The 18,654-nt window shown below is 42.9% G+C and overlaps 1 protein-coding gene across 1 annotated transcript; it reads left to right on the plus strand.

Annotated features, from left to right (window-relative positions):
* Positions 1–318: 318 nt before the first annotated feature.
* LOC118768984 (transmembrane protein 100-like) lies at positions 319–959 on the plus strand. Its single transcript, XM_036516016.1, has one exon. The coding sequence runs from the start codon at positions 363–365 to the stop codon at positions 747–749; it is 387 nt and encodes a 128-aa protein (XP_036371909.1). The 5' UTR covers positions 319–362; the 3' UTR covers positions 750–959.
* The last annotated feature ends 17,695 nt before the right edge of the window (positions 960–18,654 follow it).

An 18,654-nucleotide genomic window follows, 5' to 3' on the forward strand; every position in this document is an offset into this window, starting at 1 on the left:
TCCTCCCCTGCCCTTGAATGCTTATATTCTCTCTCACCCTCCTGGCAGCACCGGATTCAATGAGCAGCTGCTGGATAGCAGACTGGATGAGCAAGGAATAGACACGATGAGTGAGTGGCTCTTTCAGCACATGAACCGGAATATTAGCTCTCTCCTTCTCTCTCTCCCTCTCTCTCTCTCCCTCTCCCCCTCTCCTGGTCTCTCTCTCTCTCTCACACTCACACTCAGCTCTCTGTCTCAGTGATGAACAGCTGATTTCTGCTGAATTTCCCTCAGGCCAATGCTGAGTTCTGGCAGCAGCACCGACAGCAGCAGCAGCAGCAGGACTGGAGGCAACACTGAGCACCCTCCCCCGCTGTGAGATGGGCTGCTCTTCAGACCACCTGCCCTTCCAGCCACCACCCCCCGCACCTTCCGACCAGGACGGGGTGCTGCAGGACCGGGTGCCCAAAACAGCTGAAGCTCTGTCCACCGTGGAGCGCCTGGCGCAGGCCACAGGAGGCACAGAGAAGTCCTGGTACCGCTGCGTCTTCCCCTTCGGCCTGATCTCACTGGTGATCGGGGTCGCGGGCACTGGCGTCACCTTCACCTTCAACACCCTCTCAGAGACCAAGGTGGTGTCAGTGGTGCTGCTGGGGGTGGGGGCGGGGCTGGTGCTGCTGGCTGCAGCCTGCTGGAAGATCCACAGGATGAAGAGACAGAGAAAGAAGGAGGGGGGGTCCTTCAGCTCCGAGCAGTGCGCGCTGTGACAGGGAGAGGTGGGGAGAGAGACAGAGGAGAGACAGGAGGATTGATCTACTCTCAGCTCTCTGCCTCCCTCTGTGGAACTGCAGAACCCAGCGAACCTGCAGCCTGCAGCTGGGACACAGACAAGGGCAGGCGGCAGGCAGGAGCAGCGGGCCAGAGGGAATATTACTGACACACATACACACACACACACACACACACACACACACACACACACATACACACACACTCAAACACACTCATATATACACACATACACATTAAATTATTACATTACACACTCAAACACACAAAAATACACACACTCACACACACACACACACACACCACACTAATATATACACACACATACACATACACATTAAATTATTACATTACACACTCAAAACACACACACTCAAACATACAAAAATACACACATTCAATCACAATCACAAGTAGAGGAATACAGTCTGTTCTCCAGGGAATATTTTGCTGGAGATTCTTGTCAAGCGTGACACAGAAAGTGTGTTGACGTCAGCGTGTCCGTCACTGTCTGCCTTGGGGGGGCAGTGCTCATGCAGTCCCACAGGAGCAGAATGTGGGGCAGTGGGCCAGAGCCCCCCCCCCTTCCACCCACAGCGCCTTGTCCATCTGCTGACATCAGAGTATCATGCTGACCAGACTGGAAGCTGAACCAGGATCTGTAATGCTTGTGTGTGTGTGTATGTGTGTGTATGGTATGCTGTGTGTGTGTGTGTGTGTATGTGTGTGTATGGTATGCTGTGTGTGTGTGTGTGTGTGTATGTGTGTGTATGGTATGCTGTGTGTGTGTGTGTGTGTGTACGGTGTGCTGTGTGTGTGTACGGTATACTGTGTGTGTGTGTACAGTATGCTGTGTGTGTGTGTGTGTGTACGATATGCTGTGTGTGTGCGCATGCATGTGTGTGTATGTGTACGGTATGTTGTGTGTGTGTGTGTGTGTGTATGGTATGCTGTGCGTGTGTGTGTGTATGTATGTGTGTGTGTGTGTGTGTACGGTATACTGTGTGTGTGTGCGCATGCATGTGTGTGTACAGTATGCTGTGTGTGTGTGCGCATGCATGTGTGTGTACGGTATGCTGTGTGTGTACGGTATGCTGTGTGTGTGTGCGCATGCATGTGTGTGTATGTGTACGGTATGTTGTGTGTGTTCTGCACAAACTGAAGATGTCTTTCATCAGATCTTTTGTGTGTGTGTTTGTGTTCTTGTTTACAGAGCAGTTTGTGTGCTTTTATGGGACTGTTTATGTTTATGACTGAGAAGAAGACACTGAAGGCAGTGTGTGCTTGTATGTGTTGGTTTTATGTGAATGTGTTTGTGTGTGTATGTGTCACGACTCAGGCAAGGACTCAGTCGCAGACCACGGGAGCTTCAGGCTCCAGATGGATTTATTGAAAACGCTAGGCAAGATCGCAAACAGTAACAGGCAGGGTCAAAACCAGAAAGGCAGTCCGTGGGCAGATCCAGGATCAGGAAACAGGAACAGGCAGGGTCGAGCACCAGGCAGGCAGAATTTCAGGCGATCAGGGCAAAGCGACAGGCAGGAATCAGATCGATGAACAGGCGAGGTCGAAAAACGGGAAAACAAACAGGCAGAAGCAACCGCGGGGACGAAACAGGTGTAAATGCACACTGCAACGAACTAGCAACAGGACAGGGACACGCAGGGAAGATATAGGGCAGGGCTGACGAGGGGATGGGAAGCAGGTGTGCAGGAAATCAGGCGGGTGGAGACCGGGCAGGGAGCGGGGCAGGGCTAGAACACAAGGAAAACAAAAGCACATGGACATGGAACAATAAAACACCACAGCTAAGGAGGCGGAGCACTGACAGTATGTGTACATGTCTTTGTGTGTGTATGTGTGTGCGTGTGTGTTTGTGTGTACTGAGATGACCCCATTTCATGCTGCAGGCATCTTTTTCAGTGGAAGCTGATGAAAATATCTGATGTCCCTCTTCCTCTGTGAAGCGAGTTGCCATTAACGTGATTCTGCAGCAGGACAGGGTATGTGTGTGTGGGTGGGTGTGTGTTTGTACATATGTGAGTGTGTGTGGGTATGTGTGTTTGTGCATATGTGAGTGTGTGTGTATGTGTGTGTGTGTGTACATATGTGAGTGTGTATGTGTGTGTTTTATGCATATGTGAATGTGTTTAATAACATGCTCATCTGGGCCTTTGATCCAAAGTAGCAAGTTAACTCTTCCTGGTACAAACACAAGATGAATACGCTGATAGTCCTTAGAGATGAGCAGGACTTCCACTGCACATCACAAGGTCCACATATCAAACTGGCTGTGGCACAGCCATTTATGTATGTGTGATTTCATGTATATTTACAACATATTTACACTTTACAATATTTATTCTTTTTTTTTCTTTTCACACGCTGTTTTTTTTTTCAGAGGAGCACAGGAACAGGTGCTGGTGCCATCTGGGCACGTGGGTGTCAGCTAAATCATGGAGAGAGAAGCCAGGCATGCATGAGAGACCTGTGCGCTTCTCTGAGAGAGCTTTCCAAAAGCAGGGCGGTACAGCATCAATGTGTGTAATTGTACAAACGCCATTGTTCTAAAAGTTGATTGTTCATTATTACATATATTTTCAAAGGTTTAACAAATTTAATTCAACAACACACTACAAGAGGCAATAGTTGACATATTTTGACGTAAGTATTTCTTATAGGAGGGTAACAAGGGGAGCAAACCTCCGCAGAATAATAAACACATTTGATACAAAAGTAACATTCAAAGAAACATCTAGAAATATAAGTAAAATACATCTGCAGCTGAGCAGGAATGACAGTATGCTTCAGAGGATATGGCTGCGTTTGTGTTATATGTGGCTGCATTTGTGTGGTGTATGGCACCTGATTGTGCTATAAAAGGATTGATCTGTGTGGGATTCAATATGCTGTTGGCAATGCTGTTCTTTTCTGAGGCTTTTTTTACTTTATCAATATTTCCTTTCTCCTCTCTTTCTCTGGCCAGCCTGCAGCTGTGGCGGGCTGGTATACGTGATAAACAGAAGGGCTGTAGCATTGGTCTCTGTCACAATGAGGAGCTCTATCCACAGAAACAGCAACAGATGCACACATACAGAAATACACACACCGCCTTATTCAGGCAAACATGCTGAGATCATATTTAGGTAAGAGCCTGGATGAGAAACAAGTATGCCTGAATCAGATGTAGTTCACTAATGTTTTACTAGAATTAGTTCTGTCCAGCATGGAAAGGGTGCCTTTCACTGGCTGTGCTCATGAAAGAAGATTAGAGAGAGAGAAACCACACAGAGAGCAGAGAGCTTCGTGTGGATTCATTGAGAAAACGGGGCCAGAAATAGACTGCTATGCATTAGGAATGCACAATCACAGACAGCCATGGTAGTGGCCTATGCATACAGACAGTTTTACCTAGAAATCACATCCTTAGTCACACAGATGCAGACACCAGCACAAAGGTGTGTGCACTGGTATGCACACAGAACAGGCTGTGCAAGGAACTGCATACAGGAATAAATAATAACACTGCCTCCTGCTTCTGATCTGTTTCACTGGAAAATAAACAATGGTAGAATAGTGATCATTGGTGCTCATTTGAACTTAGCTCTGTAATGAATGCCAGAGAAATGTGTATTTGTCCATCCTGGATTCTTTCTGGAGATCTAGTTTCATGCACATCATTGAGACCCTGCTCACTGAGAAACATAATGACTCCAACAGAGCTCAATGGAATGCTATCATGGTATGATACCCTCAGCATCTCATCATTGTTAAACCTAAATCCAGTTCTAAATGTTGTACTGTATTTCTTGATTGTATAACAGTCATCTACATGTTAGAATGTAACATGGCCTTTCAAAAATGGCTCTGTAGCAGTAATATGTCAGTCTCTCAGTTTGAGTGACCATGTTTGCCAGTCTTCTCCATATGGACAGGGTCTGCTCTGGGTGTGAAATGTAAAGCACAGCAAAAGTCATGTAGTTTCCCACACATTTGGGCTAAATCAGGAATTTTTAAAGTGTTATTTAAAACTAGGATTGAGATTATATACTGGCATGAAGGTATACGAGGCTAACTTGCAATGTTAACCAACAGCTTAAAGTTTTACCACAGCTGGCATATGTGATATTGAAAGTTTAAAATATTAGCTAATTACGTTGCAGATTAGCTTGCTCTGACAAGCATTACTGTGGCTCCACAAGGCTACATACAATGACGTGCATGAAAGGCTCTCCAGTTGCTTGGTGGTCAAGGTACTGGCCTCAAGCACAAGCTAAGCTGTAGAACCTGGGTTCTTTGTGTGCTTTGTACAAGTGTGTTATAAAAAAATCTATATTATCATGTGTTGACAACTGTGATTTTTTATATAATTATCATACATTTTAACCCTATTTAAAACAACTGAACAATCTGTGAAACATGAAGAGACTTGTGTGTAATAACCGAATCAAGTCTATCTGGATCTCAACATTTTATCAAAGTGATTAAAAGGAAAGATGCTGAGATCAGAGAAATGTATCCACTTCTGAATACATTGGACCCATTCCAAATTGCATATAGGTCAGGCAGGGGTGTGGTCGATGCAATGGGCACCCTATTAAATATGATTTCGGCACACTTAGAGGATGCAAACACTTTTGTGCGACTAATCTTTATTGATTTCCCCTCAGCTTTTAATTGCATCCAGCCTCATATTTCAGCAGGAAGGTTAGCGAGCATCCACAACATTCATCCTGGTTTGATATGTTGGTTGATGGATTTTCTGACTGGAAAGTCGCAACGTGTGAAGGTTAATGGTGTTTTATCAGACTTTCTTCTCTCCTCCACCGGATCGCCCCAGGGGTGCGTCCTCTCACCTCTTTTATTTGTGCTGTACACAAACGAGTGCCAAAGCCAATATGTGAGGCGCCATATCATTAAGTTTGCCGATGATTCAGTAATCGTGTCTCTCCTCAGTAGTAACGACCCTGATCATGGCCCTGTAGTGGCAGATTTCACAGATTGGTGCAAGTCATCCTTCTTAGACATTAATGTGTCTAAAACTGAGGAGATGACAATAGATTTTAGGAAAAATCCTACAGTCACCTGTCGTAATCAATGACCACGCTGTTGAGTTTGTGCAGCATTATAAATATCTTGGCACTGAAATTGATGACAAACCTCTGAGCGTCAGGTGGATGCTGTGTGTAGGAAAGCCCATCAGCGTATGTATTTTTATTGCAAGCTTTGAAGCTTTAATGTTGGCAATACTTTTATGAAAATGTTTTATTCTTGTTTTACTGAATCTGTCTTCACATTCTCCTTTGTCAGCTGGTACGGGTCACTTAATCTCAAAAATAGAAACAGATTGCAGGGTATCATCAAAGAGTGCAGCAAAATTGCAGGTATGACCCTGAATGAGTTAACTAATCTGTACAAGGTCGCCCAGTCAATCCTGGCTGACCCTAGCCACCCCTTGTTCAAGGAGTTCAAGTTGCTTCCGTCTGGCCGCAGGTACAAATTGCCAACATGCAGGACAAACACATTTAAAAACTCATTTGTCCGAGCCGCCATTGGCCTTCTAAATAGCTCAATATGATGTTTATGTTGTAGTCATCGTTCTTTACCTAGTGGGATCTTTATGGGATTTCATGTTGTTTTTTTGTGCTTATTGTTTATTTATTTATTATTTTTCATCTGATGTTGTGTGGATACTGCTGGCTGTTCAACAAATTGCTCCTCGGGGATAATAAAGATATCCTTGATCCTTGTATCCAGCTCTGGGTGCTGTTCTATAAAAAGTACATAAAAACTTTCAATAAAGGGCAATAAGACTGGCTCCAAGTATTATTATTATTATTATTATTATTATTATTAATATTACAAAATTGATTATTAGGACAGACTCAAGACACGGGTTCGACAACAGGAGAGTCAGGGGTAACAAAATAAAGCGTGTGTGCATTTAGCATTACCACAACAGCTTTAATTCAAAATTGTAAAAAAAAAAATAATAATACAATTTTGTATTACAGTGCTCAAATTAAAAGTACTTCCGTTTTTCTTAAATGCTATTAAAAATAAAAAGTGCAACTTCGATAAAGGTTGGTCAAGTAGCAACATGCTGTGTTACAACTTTGTCCAAGTCATCAACATAGAATCAGACCAAGACATTGAAAGTTCTGTCCCCACAAGTACTTCCTGGCACCGCCTCACAGAAAGTTGAAACTAGTTGCTGATTGGATGTGCTCTCGTGCCAGTATGTCGCCTAAACAGGCTACCATTTTTTAAAGCTCATCCGAAAAACACCACGTCAGTGATTGTTTTTAATAAAACTGAGTTCCGGTCTGGTAATATCAGAGCCCATATACCCTAGTAATAATTCATTGCCTGATATAAAATCTCTGCATGCCGGATTTCAGGCGCGGGGGCGGAGATCTTTAACCCATGCAAACATTTATCTCAGATATACCCCTTGAAATCCAGACAAAAACACCTTTAGGAGTAAACAAGTATTCCTTTAGAGTAGGCAGAGGTATCTTCCTACGCTTATTCTCAGCAATGAACCAGCAGTATAAATCTACTTTATAGAGCTTCACAACAATTAGCAGCATGTAACTTAGCATGCTATCTAGTACGATCTAGCACTGACTATCATATCATATCACTGACTAACTATATTTTCAATGCAAATCAGAAATGGATTTTCAGACTCAAGGTCCTAGTCTCCAGGCCTCTGGAGACCACATAAACATGTTCTTGATCTAGACCCCAGGGTGTCTGGCCTTCACTCAAGCTCTGTTCTCACGTATTTCCACAGCTTAATCCGATTGATTTTGAAAAGGATCAAAGTTTTCAGTTTTCTCCATTCAGCCTCTTTTTTGTTGTTGTTTTTTTTTCAATTCCCTCCAAAAATAGCACTCTGTGGATGTAACTGTAAAGGATGCTGCACCCAATAGAAGCTGACTGCTTGATTATTGTAGGCTTTGTTGTATTGCGTGTGTACAGTGTTTGTGTATTTAAAGAACCATGTGTTTGTGTTAGGACTGAAACATGACTGAACAGAATCGGTGTTCTGTATGCACTGTCTCTCATGCAGCTTCATAGCACTTCACTCTGTCACTCATTCTGGATAAGAGCATCTGCTAAATGGCAGAAATGTAAGTGCGTGCTGTCCATATGCTGGCACCACCCACCCCAGTTGCTAAGGTACTGCAGAATAAATTTAGACACAGGCAGTTTCATCACGTGATTAGGGAAAGACAAAACAATCTAATATTTTTTCCTTTCTGAGCACTGCATTTCCAGCTTTGGTGATGGGGTTTTTAATTGATTGATTGTGAGGCCAGCTGACAGCTCATCATAGTGCAGCAATCATAGGAATCCCAGGCACCCAATGGTCCTGGAATCCAGTTTCTGAGAATAAATTCCATTACTGCCACTGAGAATTGTGAGTAACAACCCACAAACATTTCTGTTTTATTTCTGTAAATCAGTCAGGAAAAGTTATTTTTGGATACTTGACATTATATCCAAAGAAAAAATAAAATACCAAAATAGGTCACACATAACAGTCCAATCATTGAATCCCGTTAGACAGTAAGCAAAAATGATGGATTTGCAAAAGGAAGATGTGAACATTCCCAGAATACGTTAATATTCATGCATGGTCTTGTCATTTAGTTTCAATTAAAATTTCAATTCTTCTTATCCCAACTGTGAAGAGGGCAGTGGGTGTGCTTTGTTTTTTACACTGGTGTCCCCTGGGTGGGCCTGATGTGGGTGGAGTTTGCACTTGCTCAAACATATGATTGGCACACCTGTGCAGTCTCCGCCCCTCCACTGTATACAGGCATGCAAAACAATTCAAGCCAGCTTTCATAAATGTGGACAAATATCTTCCATCCGGTTTGTAATTGAATTGACTGTATTTTAAAGGGCCCTGTACTTTCCTCATTTTAGAATAGAATAGAGCAGAATATATCTTTATTGTCCACCAGGGTGGAAATTTGTCTTTGGCTCACCAAAACACAAGAACGACAACATAAGAAACAGACAGGCAGTTAATAAAACAAACATGTAGACAAGGTCACATTGCACATTAAAATAAATAAATAAAAACAGTTCTTGTCAGTGTATGTGGCTTGTATCTTATCAGTCACTTGTAAAGTTAAGAATGTTAATGGCACTTGGGATGAAGGACTTCTTAAATACATTTTTATTTGCCAGAGGGACTCTTTCAGGATTTGTGTGTGTTATGCCCCTGAGGGGAGAAAATATATAAAAGTGAGAAAGGATCACTCGGACACAGTGCTGCTCTCTCATTTGCAGTAGCTGCAATTTACATTTATTTACATTTACTTATTTAGCAGACGCTTTTATCCAAAGCGACTTACTAAAGTGCATACAGTAAGTATAGCGACAGTACAGGGACAGGATGTGTACAGTTCCACAATGAGACAGTTCTCAGCTGAGAGCAAGGTCTGTTTGAGGACACAGTACTATCAGATTTGTATAACTACAGCGTATAGGGCAACTAATATGATACCCCTTCAAACAGCAAACTTCAACAACTTCAAACGGCGCAATGAGCGTCAGGGTAAAGGCGGCAACAAGAAACAATTTAAAAAACAAAATTAAATAAAAAAGCACTGCAATTTATGACAGCACTGATTGGGTGGGGGGGGGGGGGGCAGCAATTGTGTGCTGGGTCAGTCCAGGTAGAGTCTGAAGAGGTGCTTTTTCAGGCCCCGTCTGAAGGAATGGGGTGAAGGAGCTGTCCGTAGCAGGACAGGGAGTTCGTTCCACCACTGGGGAGCGATGTAAGCAAAACATAAAATGTAAACATAAAATGATGAATTAACTTGTATATAAAAATATTTTTCTATATACATCTGTAAGTATACTAAATATAAACTGAAAATAGTCATTTTCCCTAAACTCAAAACATAAATGTAAACATAAAATGATGAATTAACTTGTATATAAAAATATTTTTCTATATACATCTGTAAGTATACTAAATATAAACTGAAAATAGTCATTTTCCCTAAACTCAAAACATAAATGTAAAGAATATACATAGTTCATCACATCCTCCTTTGTAAATAGTTTTACAGGTTATACTGCTTTTATCAGGGTCTGAACTCGGGATCATGCTGCACACATTACACTAACCATGAACTGACCCATTCAGATAGGCTACTATCATACATGGATTCCTTAATTCACTGAACTAATACAAGTAGGAAAGAGTTATCTTAAAACAGTAAATTGTGTAAAAATCACAAAACAGGTATTAAACTAATTCAAACTACAGTAGATACATTGATTAAAGAAAAATGCTGACTTGAGCTATTCGGTATGTATGCTTGGCAAGACACAATGCAGACCACGTGGTCCTCATAGCTAGCATATAGCATTCAGCCTACCATGACTAGCCATTCGGATATTAAACTATTATATATACTTTTAAACAACGTACAGTTGTAAATTACAAATGTCTCTATGCTACAAGTAAGTAACGTAACGGAAATAAATTCAGTAACAAAACATACCTGAAGGGGGGAAAATGTATAAAAGTGAGAAAGGATCACTCGGACACACAACTGCTCTCTCATCTACAGCAGCTGCAACGATAACCGAAGAGCACTACCCCCTCTAGAGGACAGTTCCAGACAGGCAAAATCAATCCCTGATTGTCGGTTTATAAGAACATGAGAACATAAGAACATATGATGACAAGAACAGGCCTTTTGGCCCAACTAAGCTCGCCATTTCTTAATTAAAGAGTATCCAAAACTGCATCAAGTCTAGACTTGAACACAGCAAGGGTCTCTGCCTCAACTACATGACCTGGCAACCTATTCCATGTATTGATAACTCTTTGTGTAAAATAATATTTCCTTATATCAGTGCGGAACTCATGCTTTCTGGGATTGCGGCTTCGCAAAGGAAGTGTGGACCCGGATGGAACGCCTGCTGCAGACTTTGGACCCGAACTTTGTTTTTGACTATGACAGGCTGATCCGAGGGTGGGACGCCCGGCGCGGCGACAGGGACATTTCTTTCCTCCTGCTGCTCGTGATCAGCCTGACAAAGAAGAAGATGTGGGACTGTCGGGAGCTACTCGTCAAGAAGAACATCGTACCTAGTGCAGCCGGTGTCTGCAACAAGGTGCTGTTCGACTTGAAGTTCAGAGTCAGGAAGGATGTGGTGCAGTGGGGTTACCATTCAGCCCGAGAAAAATGGAAAGGACTTTTCACTCTGTGCCAGTGATTCCCCCCCCCCAGCCACACAGTACACACCCACACAATAAAACTCACGGCTCTGTCACTGTCACCCACTCCTCCCCTGTTGTCCTGCCGATTGTATTACTGATTGTTGTAGTTTTGCATTGTTTTGACGTCTTGTTAGAACATGCATCATTCTGTTGTACGGTAGCGTTGTATCATGTACTGACGTAGCAGAGGCCCTTATTATGTTCTGTGAACATGTTGTTTTTGCCTGGCATCCAGGCCTGTAAATAGCTCTCGCCCTGCTCCCTATTTACATTATAGTGTTTGCATTGTGGGGATCTCTCTGTAACGGGGTGATGTCTGACTTTGACTGTACTCTGACTGATTGTAAAAGTGTTGTTTTTTATATTTTTGCTTTATTTCAATAAACTAAATATAAAAAAAAGTCTGACAACTGCTGTTCTGGAATTGTGCCTTGTTTTTCCTTACATCCTGGTTTTGAACTCTCTCTGTCTCTGTATCCACTGTGTCTAACCTTCTCTCAGAATGTTACACATGTAAAGTTTGTAATTGTGCAAACTTTAAAGTAAATGTAAATTCTGTTAAATGTAAAATTTATACTGAAACTAGGAAGAATCAGGATGGATTTTACATTTAACAAATTTCTATCTATCTCCTTTTGTTCTGCTGACAGAAATATTGTTAAAATAGTTTCTGAAGTTTACTTTATGTATCCCTTTTAAATTTTTAAAACTGTCCTCTGTCTAGATTAAAATGACAAAATGTCTGTAGTTTCTCTTCAAAACTGGTATGTTTGATATGTGGAAGCAGTCTTGTCTACTTTCTCAAGAGTTTCTAGGTCCTTCTTATAGTGTATTGCCCAGAACCAGACATTCATTTCACAAAAGTGTTCTGTGGCCAAGTTTCAGTCTTTGAATGAAAGCTCTTGCTGAAGCATGTTTCAGCAAAGATTCAGGCTGATCAATGAACTGTACATGTGTGACCTGTATGAAATAACAGCATGAACGTAGAGACAAGCTGCCATGAGAATCATCTCAGTCAACTACACACCAGGCTTCATACACTGACATACAGACTACAGAGCTGTGATTGTGTCTCATTTTTATGTAAAGATAGAGCTTTGATGGCTATTTATATTAATTAGTTGCCAGAGTTGCCATGCAAGAGTTGCCATGGAAACCACTCAGGTCTAAAAAGAACATATGATAATGTTTGCGACTGTCTAATTTTTGTCATTGGGTTATCTCCGCTGTCCTAATGTCATTATTAGGAATTGAGAACATGCCTTAGAATGTCTTGGGTCACACAGTATTGTACACACATTTCCATAGCTGAGGGCAGCTGGGTTCTGGATTGAGTTTATTGCTACTGCCCATCACATCAGTGCTTCAGAATGAACAGCAACCCTTAGTATACAGGTGGGCTATGCATGGCACAAGCCCCTCCCATAAAGTGTCTCGTTGGTCAGTCACCATGGAGACCACAGTTGACAAGGCAATTCGAATTCTGCATGGAATTCTTGGGAACTAAAAATAGAACTCCTAGGTTCGGAGCAGCTGGTGCATGTCACATAATGGACCCAATCCTTCAGGTGTCCCTAACCGGATTATATATTTTTACGTTGGCTTTTAAGCATCACTAGTGCTTTTTGTCTCAATACCTTAAATTTGGTTGAGATTTGATTTTATATAAAAATCCCACTGACTAATATGGATACAACAATCAGAATCTGAACATTTTACCACATGAAGCTGACATCAAAATCAGACTACTACACCTGCCACAGATACAGAATCAGGGTTGACTATCATGCTTTCAGCCTCACTCCCATACTCTCATACTCCACATCATACAATATCACATTCCAAATCTGTTCACAGATCTTCTTTGAAGAAGAACTGGACTAGAAAGAAAGAAGGAAGAAAGAAAATATTAGGTACCTTGCACTCTCCTGATTTGGCTAGCTACCTTACTGGAATTAGCAAGGTAGCTAGATAGGACATTAGTATCTAGACAGTAGATACAGTATTCTAGATGAGTAGTTTTTAATTAGATAACATGCTTACATTCTTACACTTTGTTATTATCTGTTTATATAGGTAGCTTGTCTTCTGCCCTAATGGTTCTCTCTCCTGTCACTTGGTCCTTGTTGGAAACTGTGATAGGTGTGTTACACACCGCTCCCCTTGCTCTCCTCCGTTTTGCAGATGCTAGGTGACAGGTGGATGCAGCGAGGTGGGCGGAGCCAAAAGTTTAAACGATTGCGGCAGAGAGCTGTCATCTCTCTCTCGAGGCGGATGCACCACTCCAGCTCCAGTGTTTTGTTTTGGTTTTGTTTTGTTATTTCCTTTAGGTTTTCCTTTTTTCCCCTTTGTTCTTGTATCAGTGGTGCACAAGTGTAGCAGTATGTTTTTCTTTTCTTTACGGTATGGAATGGGACCTGGCGCTCTTTGAACACGCAGCCGCCCATCAGGAACAGTGGGGTGCTCCTGCCGTCCACAGCCCTGGGGTCACACTGTGGGTAGGTGCGAGGAACCCCTTCACCTCCCCGCCAGGGTTACGGTTTTCCTTTGGTCTGGTTCTGTTTTTCCTTGGTTATGTTTTCTGTTGACTACACTGTTACTTTTGAATTGTTTAATAAACACTGGTTATGTTTCCTTGCAACAACACACTGGGTTTTATTGTTAGGTTGGCCGTAACAGGTGGCATTAACATTATCATACTGGATACGCTGGAATACACTGAAATGCTAGCTAGTATTGATGATATAAATGAAAAAAGTTAGTTGAGAACAAAAGTAACAACAGTGTTGTCATCTTTATTAAGTGTTAGACTAAATGGTAGGGCAAGCATCTATTATTAGCTAACTCGATAGCTCGCTACCTAGCTAGCCAGATTGTGATTCAATTTGAAACACTTTTGTAGTTATGGATGTAGCTTGAAACGTAAAGTTTAAAGCCCTTCTCCTTTGACTTACAATTACAATTTGGTATTTTGCAAACGCTTTTAAGCCAAAGCAACTTACAATTAATGCATCAATCAGGTTAGCTTACTACCTCATAGGCAAAAGATCACAGTAGGAATGCAAATTAATTATTTACAGTACCATGCTCCTGTATATCCTGCAACAATAAAACAGAAATCTGCAAACAAAACCTGCAACATAAAGGTTAGTACAGAAGTTTTTTTTTACATTTTATGCCGTAAAATATAAAAACATAACAGGAAGGTTACACAATAGAGGACAGGTGGATTCTGAAAAGGTGGGTTTTCAGGCTCCTGCGGAAGATGCCAAGTGATTCTGCAGTTCTGATTGGGTGAGGAAGGTCATTCCACCACCGTGGAATGAGGGCAGAAAAAAGACGTGGCCGAGTGAAACAGCTGCCAGGTCCCCTAAGTGAGGGGACCGCCAGCTGCCCAGAGGAGGTTGAGCGGAGAGATCTGGTTGGAGTGTATGGAGTGATCAGAGACTGAAGGTAGGACGGGGCAGAGCCTCTTGTGGCCTGGTAAGCCAGTACCAGTGCCTTAAACTGGATGAGGCCTGCTACCGGAAGCCAGTGAAGTGCAGTGAGTAGCGGAGTGACATGAGAATGTTTTGGGAGGTTGAACACCATGTGTGCAGCAGCATTCTGAACCAGCTGAAGCGACCTGACAGTGCAGGCCGGTAAGCCAGCCAGTAAGGCGTTGTGGTAGTCAAGGCAGGAGATGACTAGTGCTTGAACTAGGAGTTGGGTTGCATGTTGGGTCAGGAAAGGACGGATCCTCCTGATGTTGTAGAGGGAGAATCTGCAGGACCGGGTGACCGCCGTGATGTGGCTTGAGAAGTTTAGCTGGTCGTCCAGGGTCACACCCAAGTTTTTGGCTGACCTAGAGGGGGTCACCACAGAACCCTCAATGGTGATCGGAGTGTCAATTCTTGGGGAGCTCTTAGCTGGAAAAAAGAGAAGCTCAGTCTTCTCCAGATTGAGCTTAAGATGGTTAATGGACATCCAGGAGGCGATGTCGGCTAGGCAGGCTAGAAAGTTGGTTATAGACTGCGCGTTCGAGGGTTTTGGACAGAAATGGTAGAAGAGATACTGGACAGTAGCTTCTGACATCAGCTGGATTTAAAGTGGGTTTCTTTAGCAGTGGCATGGCCCATGCCCTCTTCAGAGCAGAGGGAACTACATCAGTGTACAGGGAGCTGTTGATAAAGGAAGAAAAAAAGGGAAGAATGTCCTCAGAGATGGACTGAAAGAGAGGAGAAGGGATAGGATCAAGAGGACAGGTAGTGGGATGGTGGGATTTTATTAGTTGTAGAACATCAGAGTCAGTTAGGGGGGAGAAGGAGGAGAAGGTAGTGGGAGTGACAGCGGGTGCGGAAATGGGAGGAGACGAGGGGAAAGAGTCACAGATGAGAGGAGTCGCAGTCTTTTACTTTTTTTTTCGAAGAAGGAGACAAAGTCATCAGCAGAATGGGATAAGGGACGAGGTGGAGCAGGAGGGGAGAGAAGGGAGGAAATTGTAGAGAAGAGTTTGCGAGGGTTAGAGGAGGTGGAGTGGATTCTGAAGTGAAAGAAGGCAGACTTAGTGGAGGATAGGGTAGATGAGAAGGAAATGAGAAGATAGTGGAAATGGGATAGGTCATCTGGAGATTTTGATTTCCACCATCTCCTTTCAGCTGCACGAAGTTTGGCTCTGTCTGCACAAATGCAGTCAGTCAGCCAGGGACTGGGAGGGGACAGTCAAGCTGGTTTGGTAACAGGGGGACAGAGGGTGTCCAGGGAGGAGGACAGGGCATAGAGGACAGTAGAGGATTTCTCCTCAACAGAGAGAAGTGAGAAGGATTCAGCAGAAGGGAGATAAGAGCACACAGCAGAAGAGAAGGCACTTGGGGAGAGGGTGCGAAGGTTGTGTCGACACGAACGGGGTGGGAGCAGAGGATTTAGGGGAGGATATGAGCGGGAGGGAGAAGGGTAGAAAGACGTGATGAGAGGTGTGGAGAGGTGTGACTGTGAGATCAGGAGCAGGGCAGCCTCTTGTGAAGACAAGGTCTAACTGGTTGCCAGCCTTGTGTGTTGGTGGGGACTCCACTAGGGTGAAGTCAAAGGACTGGTGGAGGGGGAGGAGACCAGCAGACTGAGTGGAGTTCATCGGAAGATTGAAGTCCCAAAGCAGCAGGATGTGAGTGCCGTCCTCAGGGAAGGAGCTGAGGAGGGTGTCCAGTTCATCTAAAAACGATTGCAGAGGGCCTGGTGGATGATAAAGCACAGTCATGTGCAGTTTAGAAGGGGAAGAAACTGTAAATGCGTGAAATTCAAAAGAGGTGGGGGAGATGGAAGGGAGGGAGGTGACACGGAAACCCCACGAGGGGGAGATCAGGAAACCATTTCCTCCACGCCTCAGTGAGGGCTAGGAAGTGCAGGGATAGCATGGAAGCCTGAGCAGAGATGAAGTCGGCCTTCTGCACTGCCGACTGGCAGTTAAAGAGGCCACTGGAAATGGCAACAGTTATATCAGTAGAACGAGGTGGATGAATAAGGTTAGACAGGTTACGGCTGCGAGGTTGCATAGGTTGCCGCCTGCGAAGATTGGGAGGGGAGATTTGGACAGGAATGGGTAGATGGCACATGATTAGTGTATGTGTGTGAGAGGGACAGGACGATGCAGAACAATAGGTGTTAGTAGCACAAACTCAGGTAGATATACAAAATGGAACAGAATGAAGAAAACAACACAGCAACTAGAGCACGGAGACTGAGAGAAAAATCACCCACAGTAGCTAGCGAGCAGACCGCAGTGGTGCCCCTCGTCGCCCTTCCTCGGTGGACTCCCGCAGGTAGACTCCCTTGTCTAGACTATCTTACTTGCAGAGGCACTGGACTTTGAACAATTGATGTAGCCAATTGAAAATCCATCTGAAAATTTAATCATTCCAACCAGTGGACCAAAGCTGGCAACCGTGGTTACTAAAAGCTACCATGCTCGGCTGTTTCAAGCCAACTGAAGGTTTTCCCTCAAACCTTCCACTCTAGTTCTAAATTTTCTACATTTACAAAATGTGAAACATCTGAAATGAAAGAAGTCAATAAACTCTCAGTTATGAAAAACCACACCACATTATCCATAGAGGCAGATGGCAGATTTATTGGTGTATAGTGAAATCACTGTATTTCAGAAGTACCACATCACACTTTGCAGAGATTAAAGCAAAATGTACAGATAGAAAGAGGAAGATGAAAAGCTAAATGAAGAACAGACCTAATGACAATATCAATATCACTCATTAAATTTGTGACGCTAGAAAAAAAATAAAATATGGAGAAAGGAATAGAATATCAATAAAAAGCATAAGAGGAAACCATAATATGGTAACAAGCAACACCAGTCATGGGTCACCTGGAATTAAAAGTGTTTAAGTGTTGAAGTCCTACAGAAGACCGAAGTCTCAGAGGCCATTACTTACATTGACTTTGGAGGTGATTTCAGGTGCTTATAACTGCTTACAGGGAAAAATATTCACAGGATGCAAAAATCCAGGTTTTGATTTATTAACTTCTTAGTTTTCCAAAAATTCAAAGAATATTACCAAACACAGCAAACATCATGTGCACCTCAGGTTCAAGCTCAGCTGGAAAGTGGGCACATGCTGGCTGCTTGATAGAATATGTCATGCCTGCTAAAAGCTCAGTCTTGCTTGATTTTAACAGCTGAAAATTTACTTAAATACATGCTTTTAGTCCAGAGATATGAAGTACTTCAGTTGATTTTATTGATAAATACAACTGTGTATAATGTATATAGAAATGGAATTTGATACCATGTTTGCAAGTGACATCAGTAAGTGGTAAAATATGTATAAAGAGAACAGTACTGGACCCAGCACAGGGATTTGTAAAATATCTCAGAATAATCAGCTGATTCATCTAGCTTGACAAATTCGCACTGGTCAGATAGACAGGCGGTGAACCAGAACACTTCACCATGAAGGCCAGTGCAGTTTTTAAGTCTGCCCTTGGATTTATTGGTCACAGAGCAGAGACAATAGTCCTCAGACAATAGAACCAGGTATTAATGTTGGATATAGAGCGTGCACGGCAGTACTTCAGTTTTGTACCTACTATTTGGAGGGCTGTCACCCTCATTCTTAAAAATTGCAGTGTTAAGGAATGTTTTCATAACTCACACCTGAGTATGAGTAAATATGCAATGAGCAATGTGCTATTGAAAGTAGCCTGTAACTCATTATGAGGTGCAACATCTGACATACTCTGTTATGCTATCATTGGCAAGGAGTGGGAGATTCAGTTAAGCAACAGGAAATGTGAGAGTCAGGTAAAATTCAGGCATTACAGCAATTAGAGGTAAAGTTTTCTGTCCAGCTACTTCATTCCAGCAACCTCATTCATTCAGAGACCTGAAAACACAGTAACCTGAAAGCACAGTAACCTGAAAGCACAGTAACTTGTTGTGCGTTAAGCATCTCATCAGTGATGCTTGCGTGCCCAATCTGACTCTCCATGGCTACCAGATCAGCACCTGCCCGGTGCATCTGTTTGCTCTAGTGTGGCTTCTGTAGCAGGTCCCCTGCAGCTCATTGTGCTTGTGCTAAGTATAGTTATCCAGAACAATTTATGTAGGGCTGTACTGAAAATTTCGAAGCAAC

This window comes from Megalops cyprinoides, chromosome 1 (assembly GCF_013368585.1).
Source record: "Megalops cyprinoides isolate fMegCyp1 chromosome 1, fMegCyp1.pri, whole genome shotgun sequence".
NCBI lineage: Eukaryota > Metazoa > Chordata > Actinopteri > Elopiformes > Megalopidae > Megalops > Megalops cyprinoides.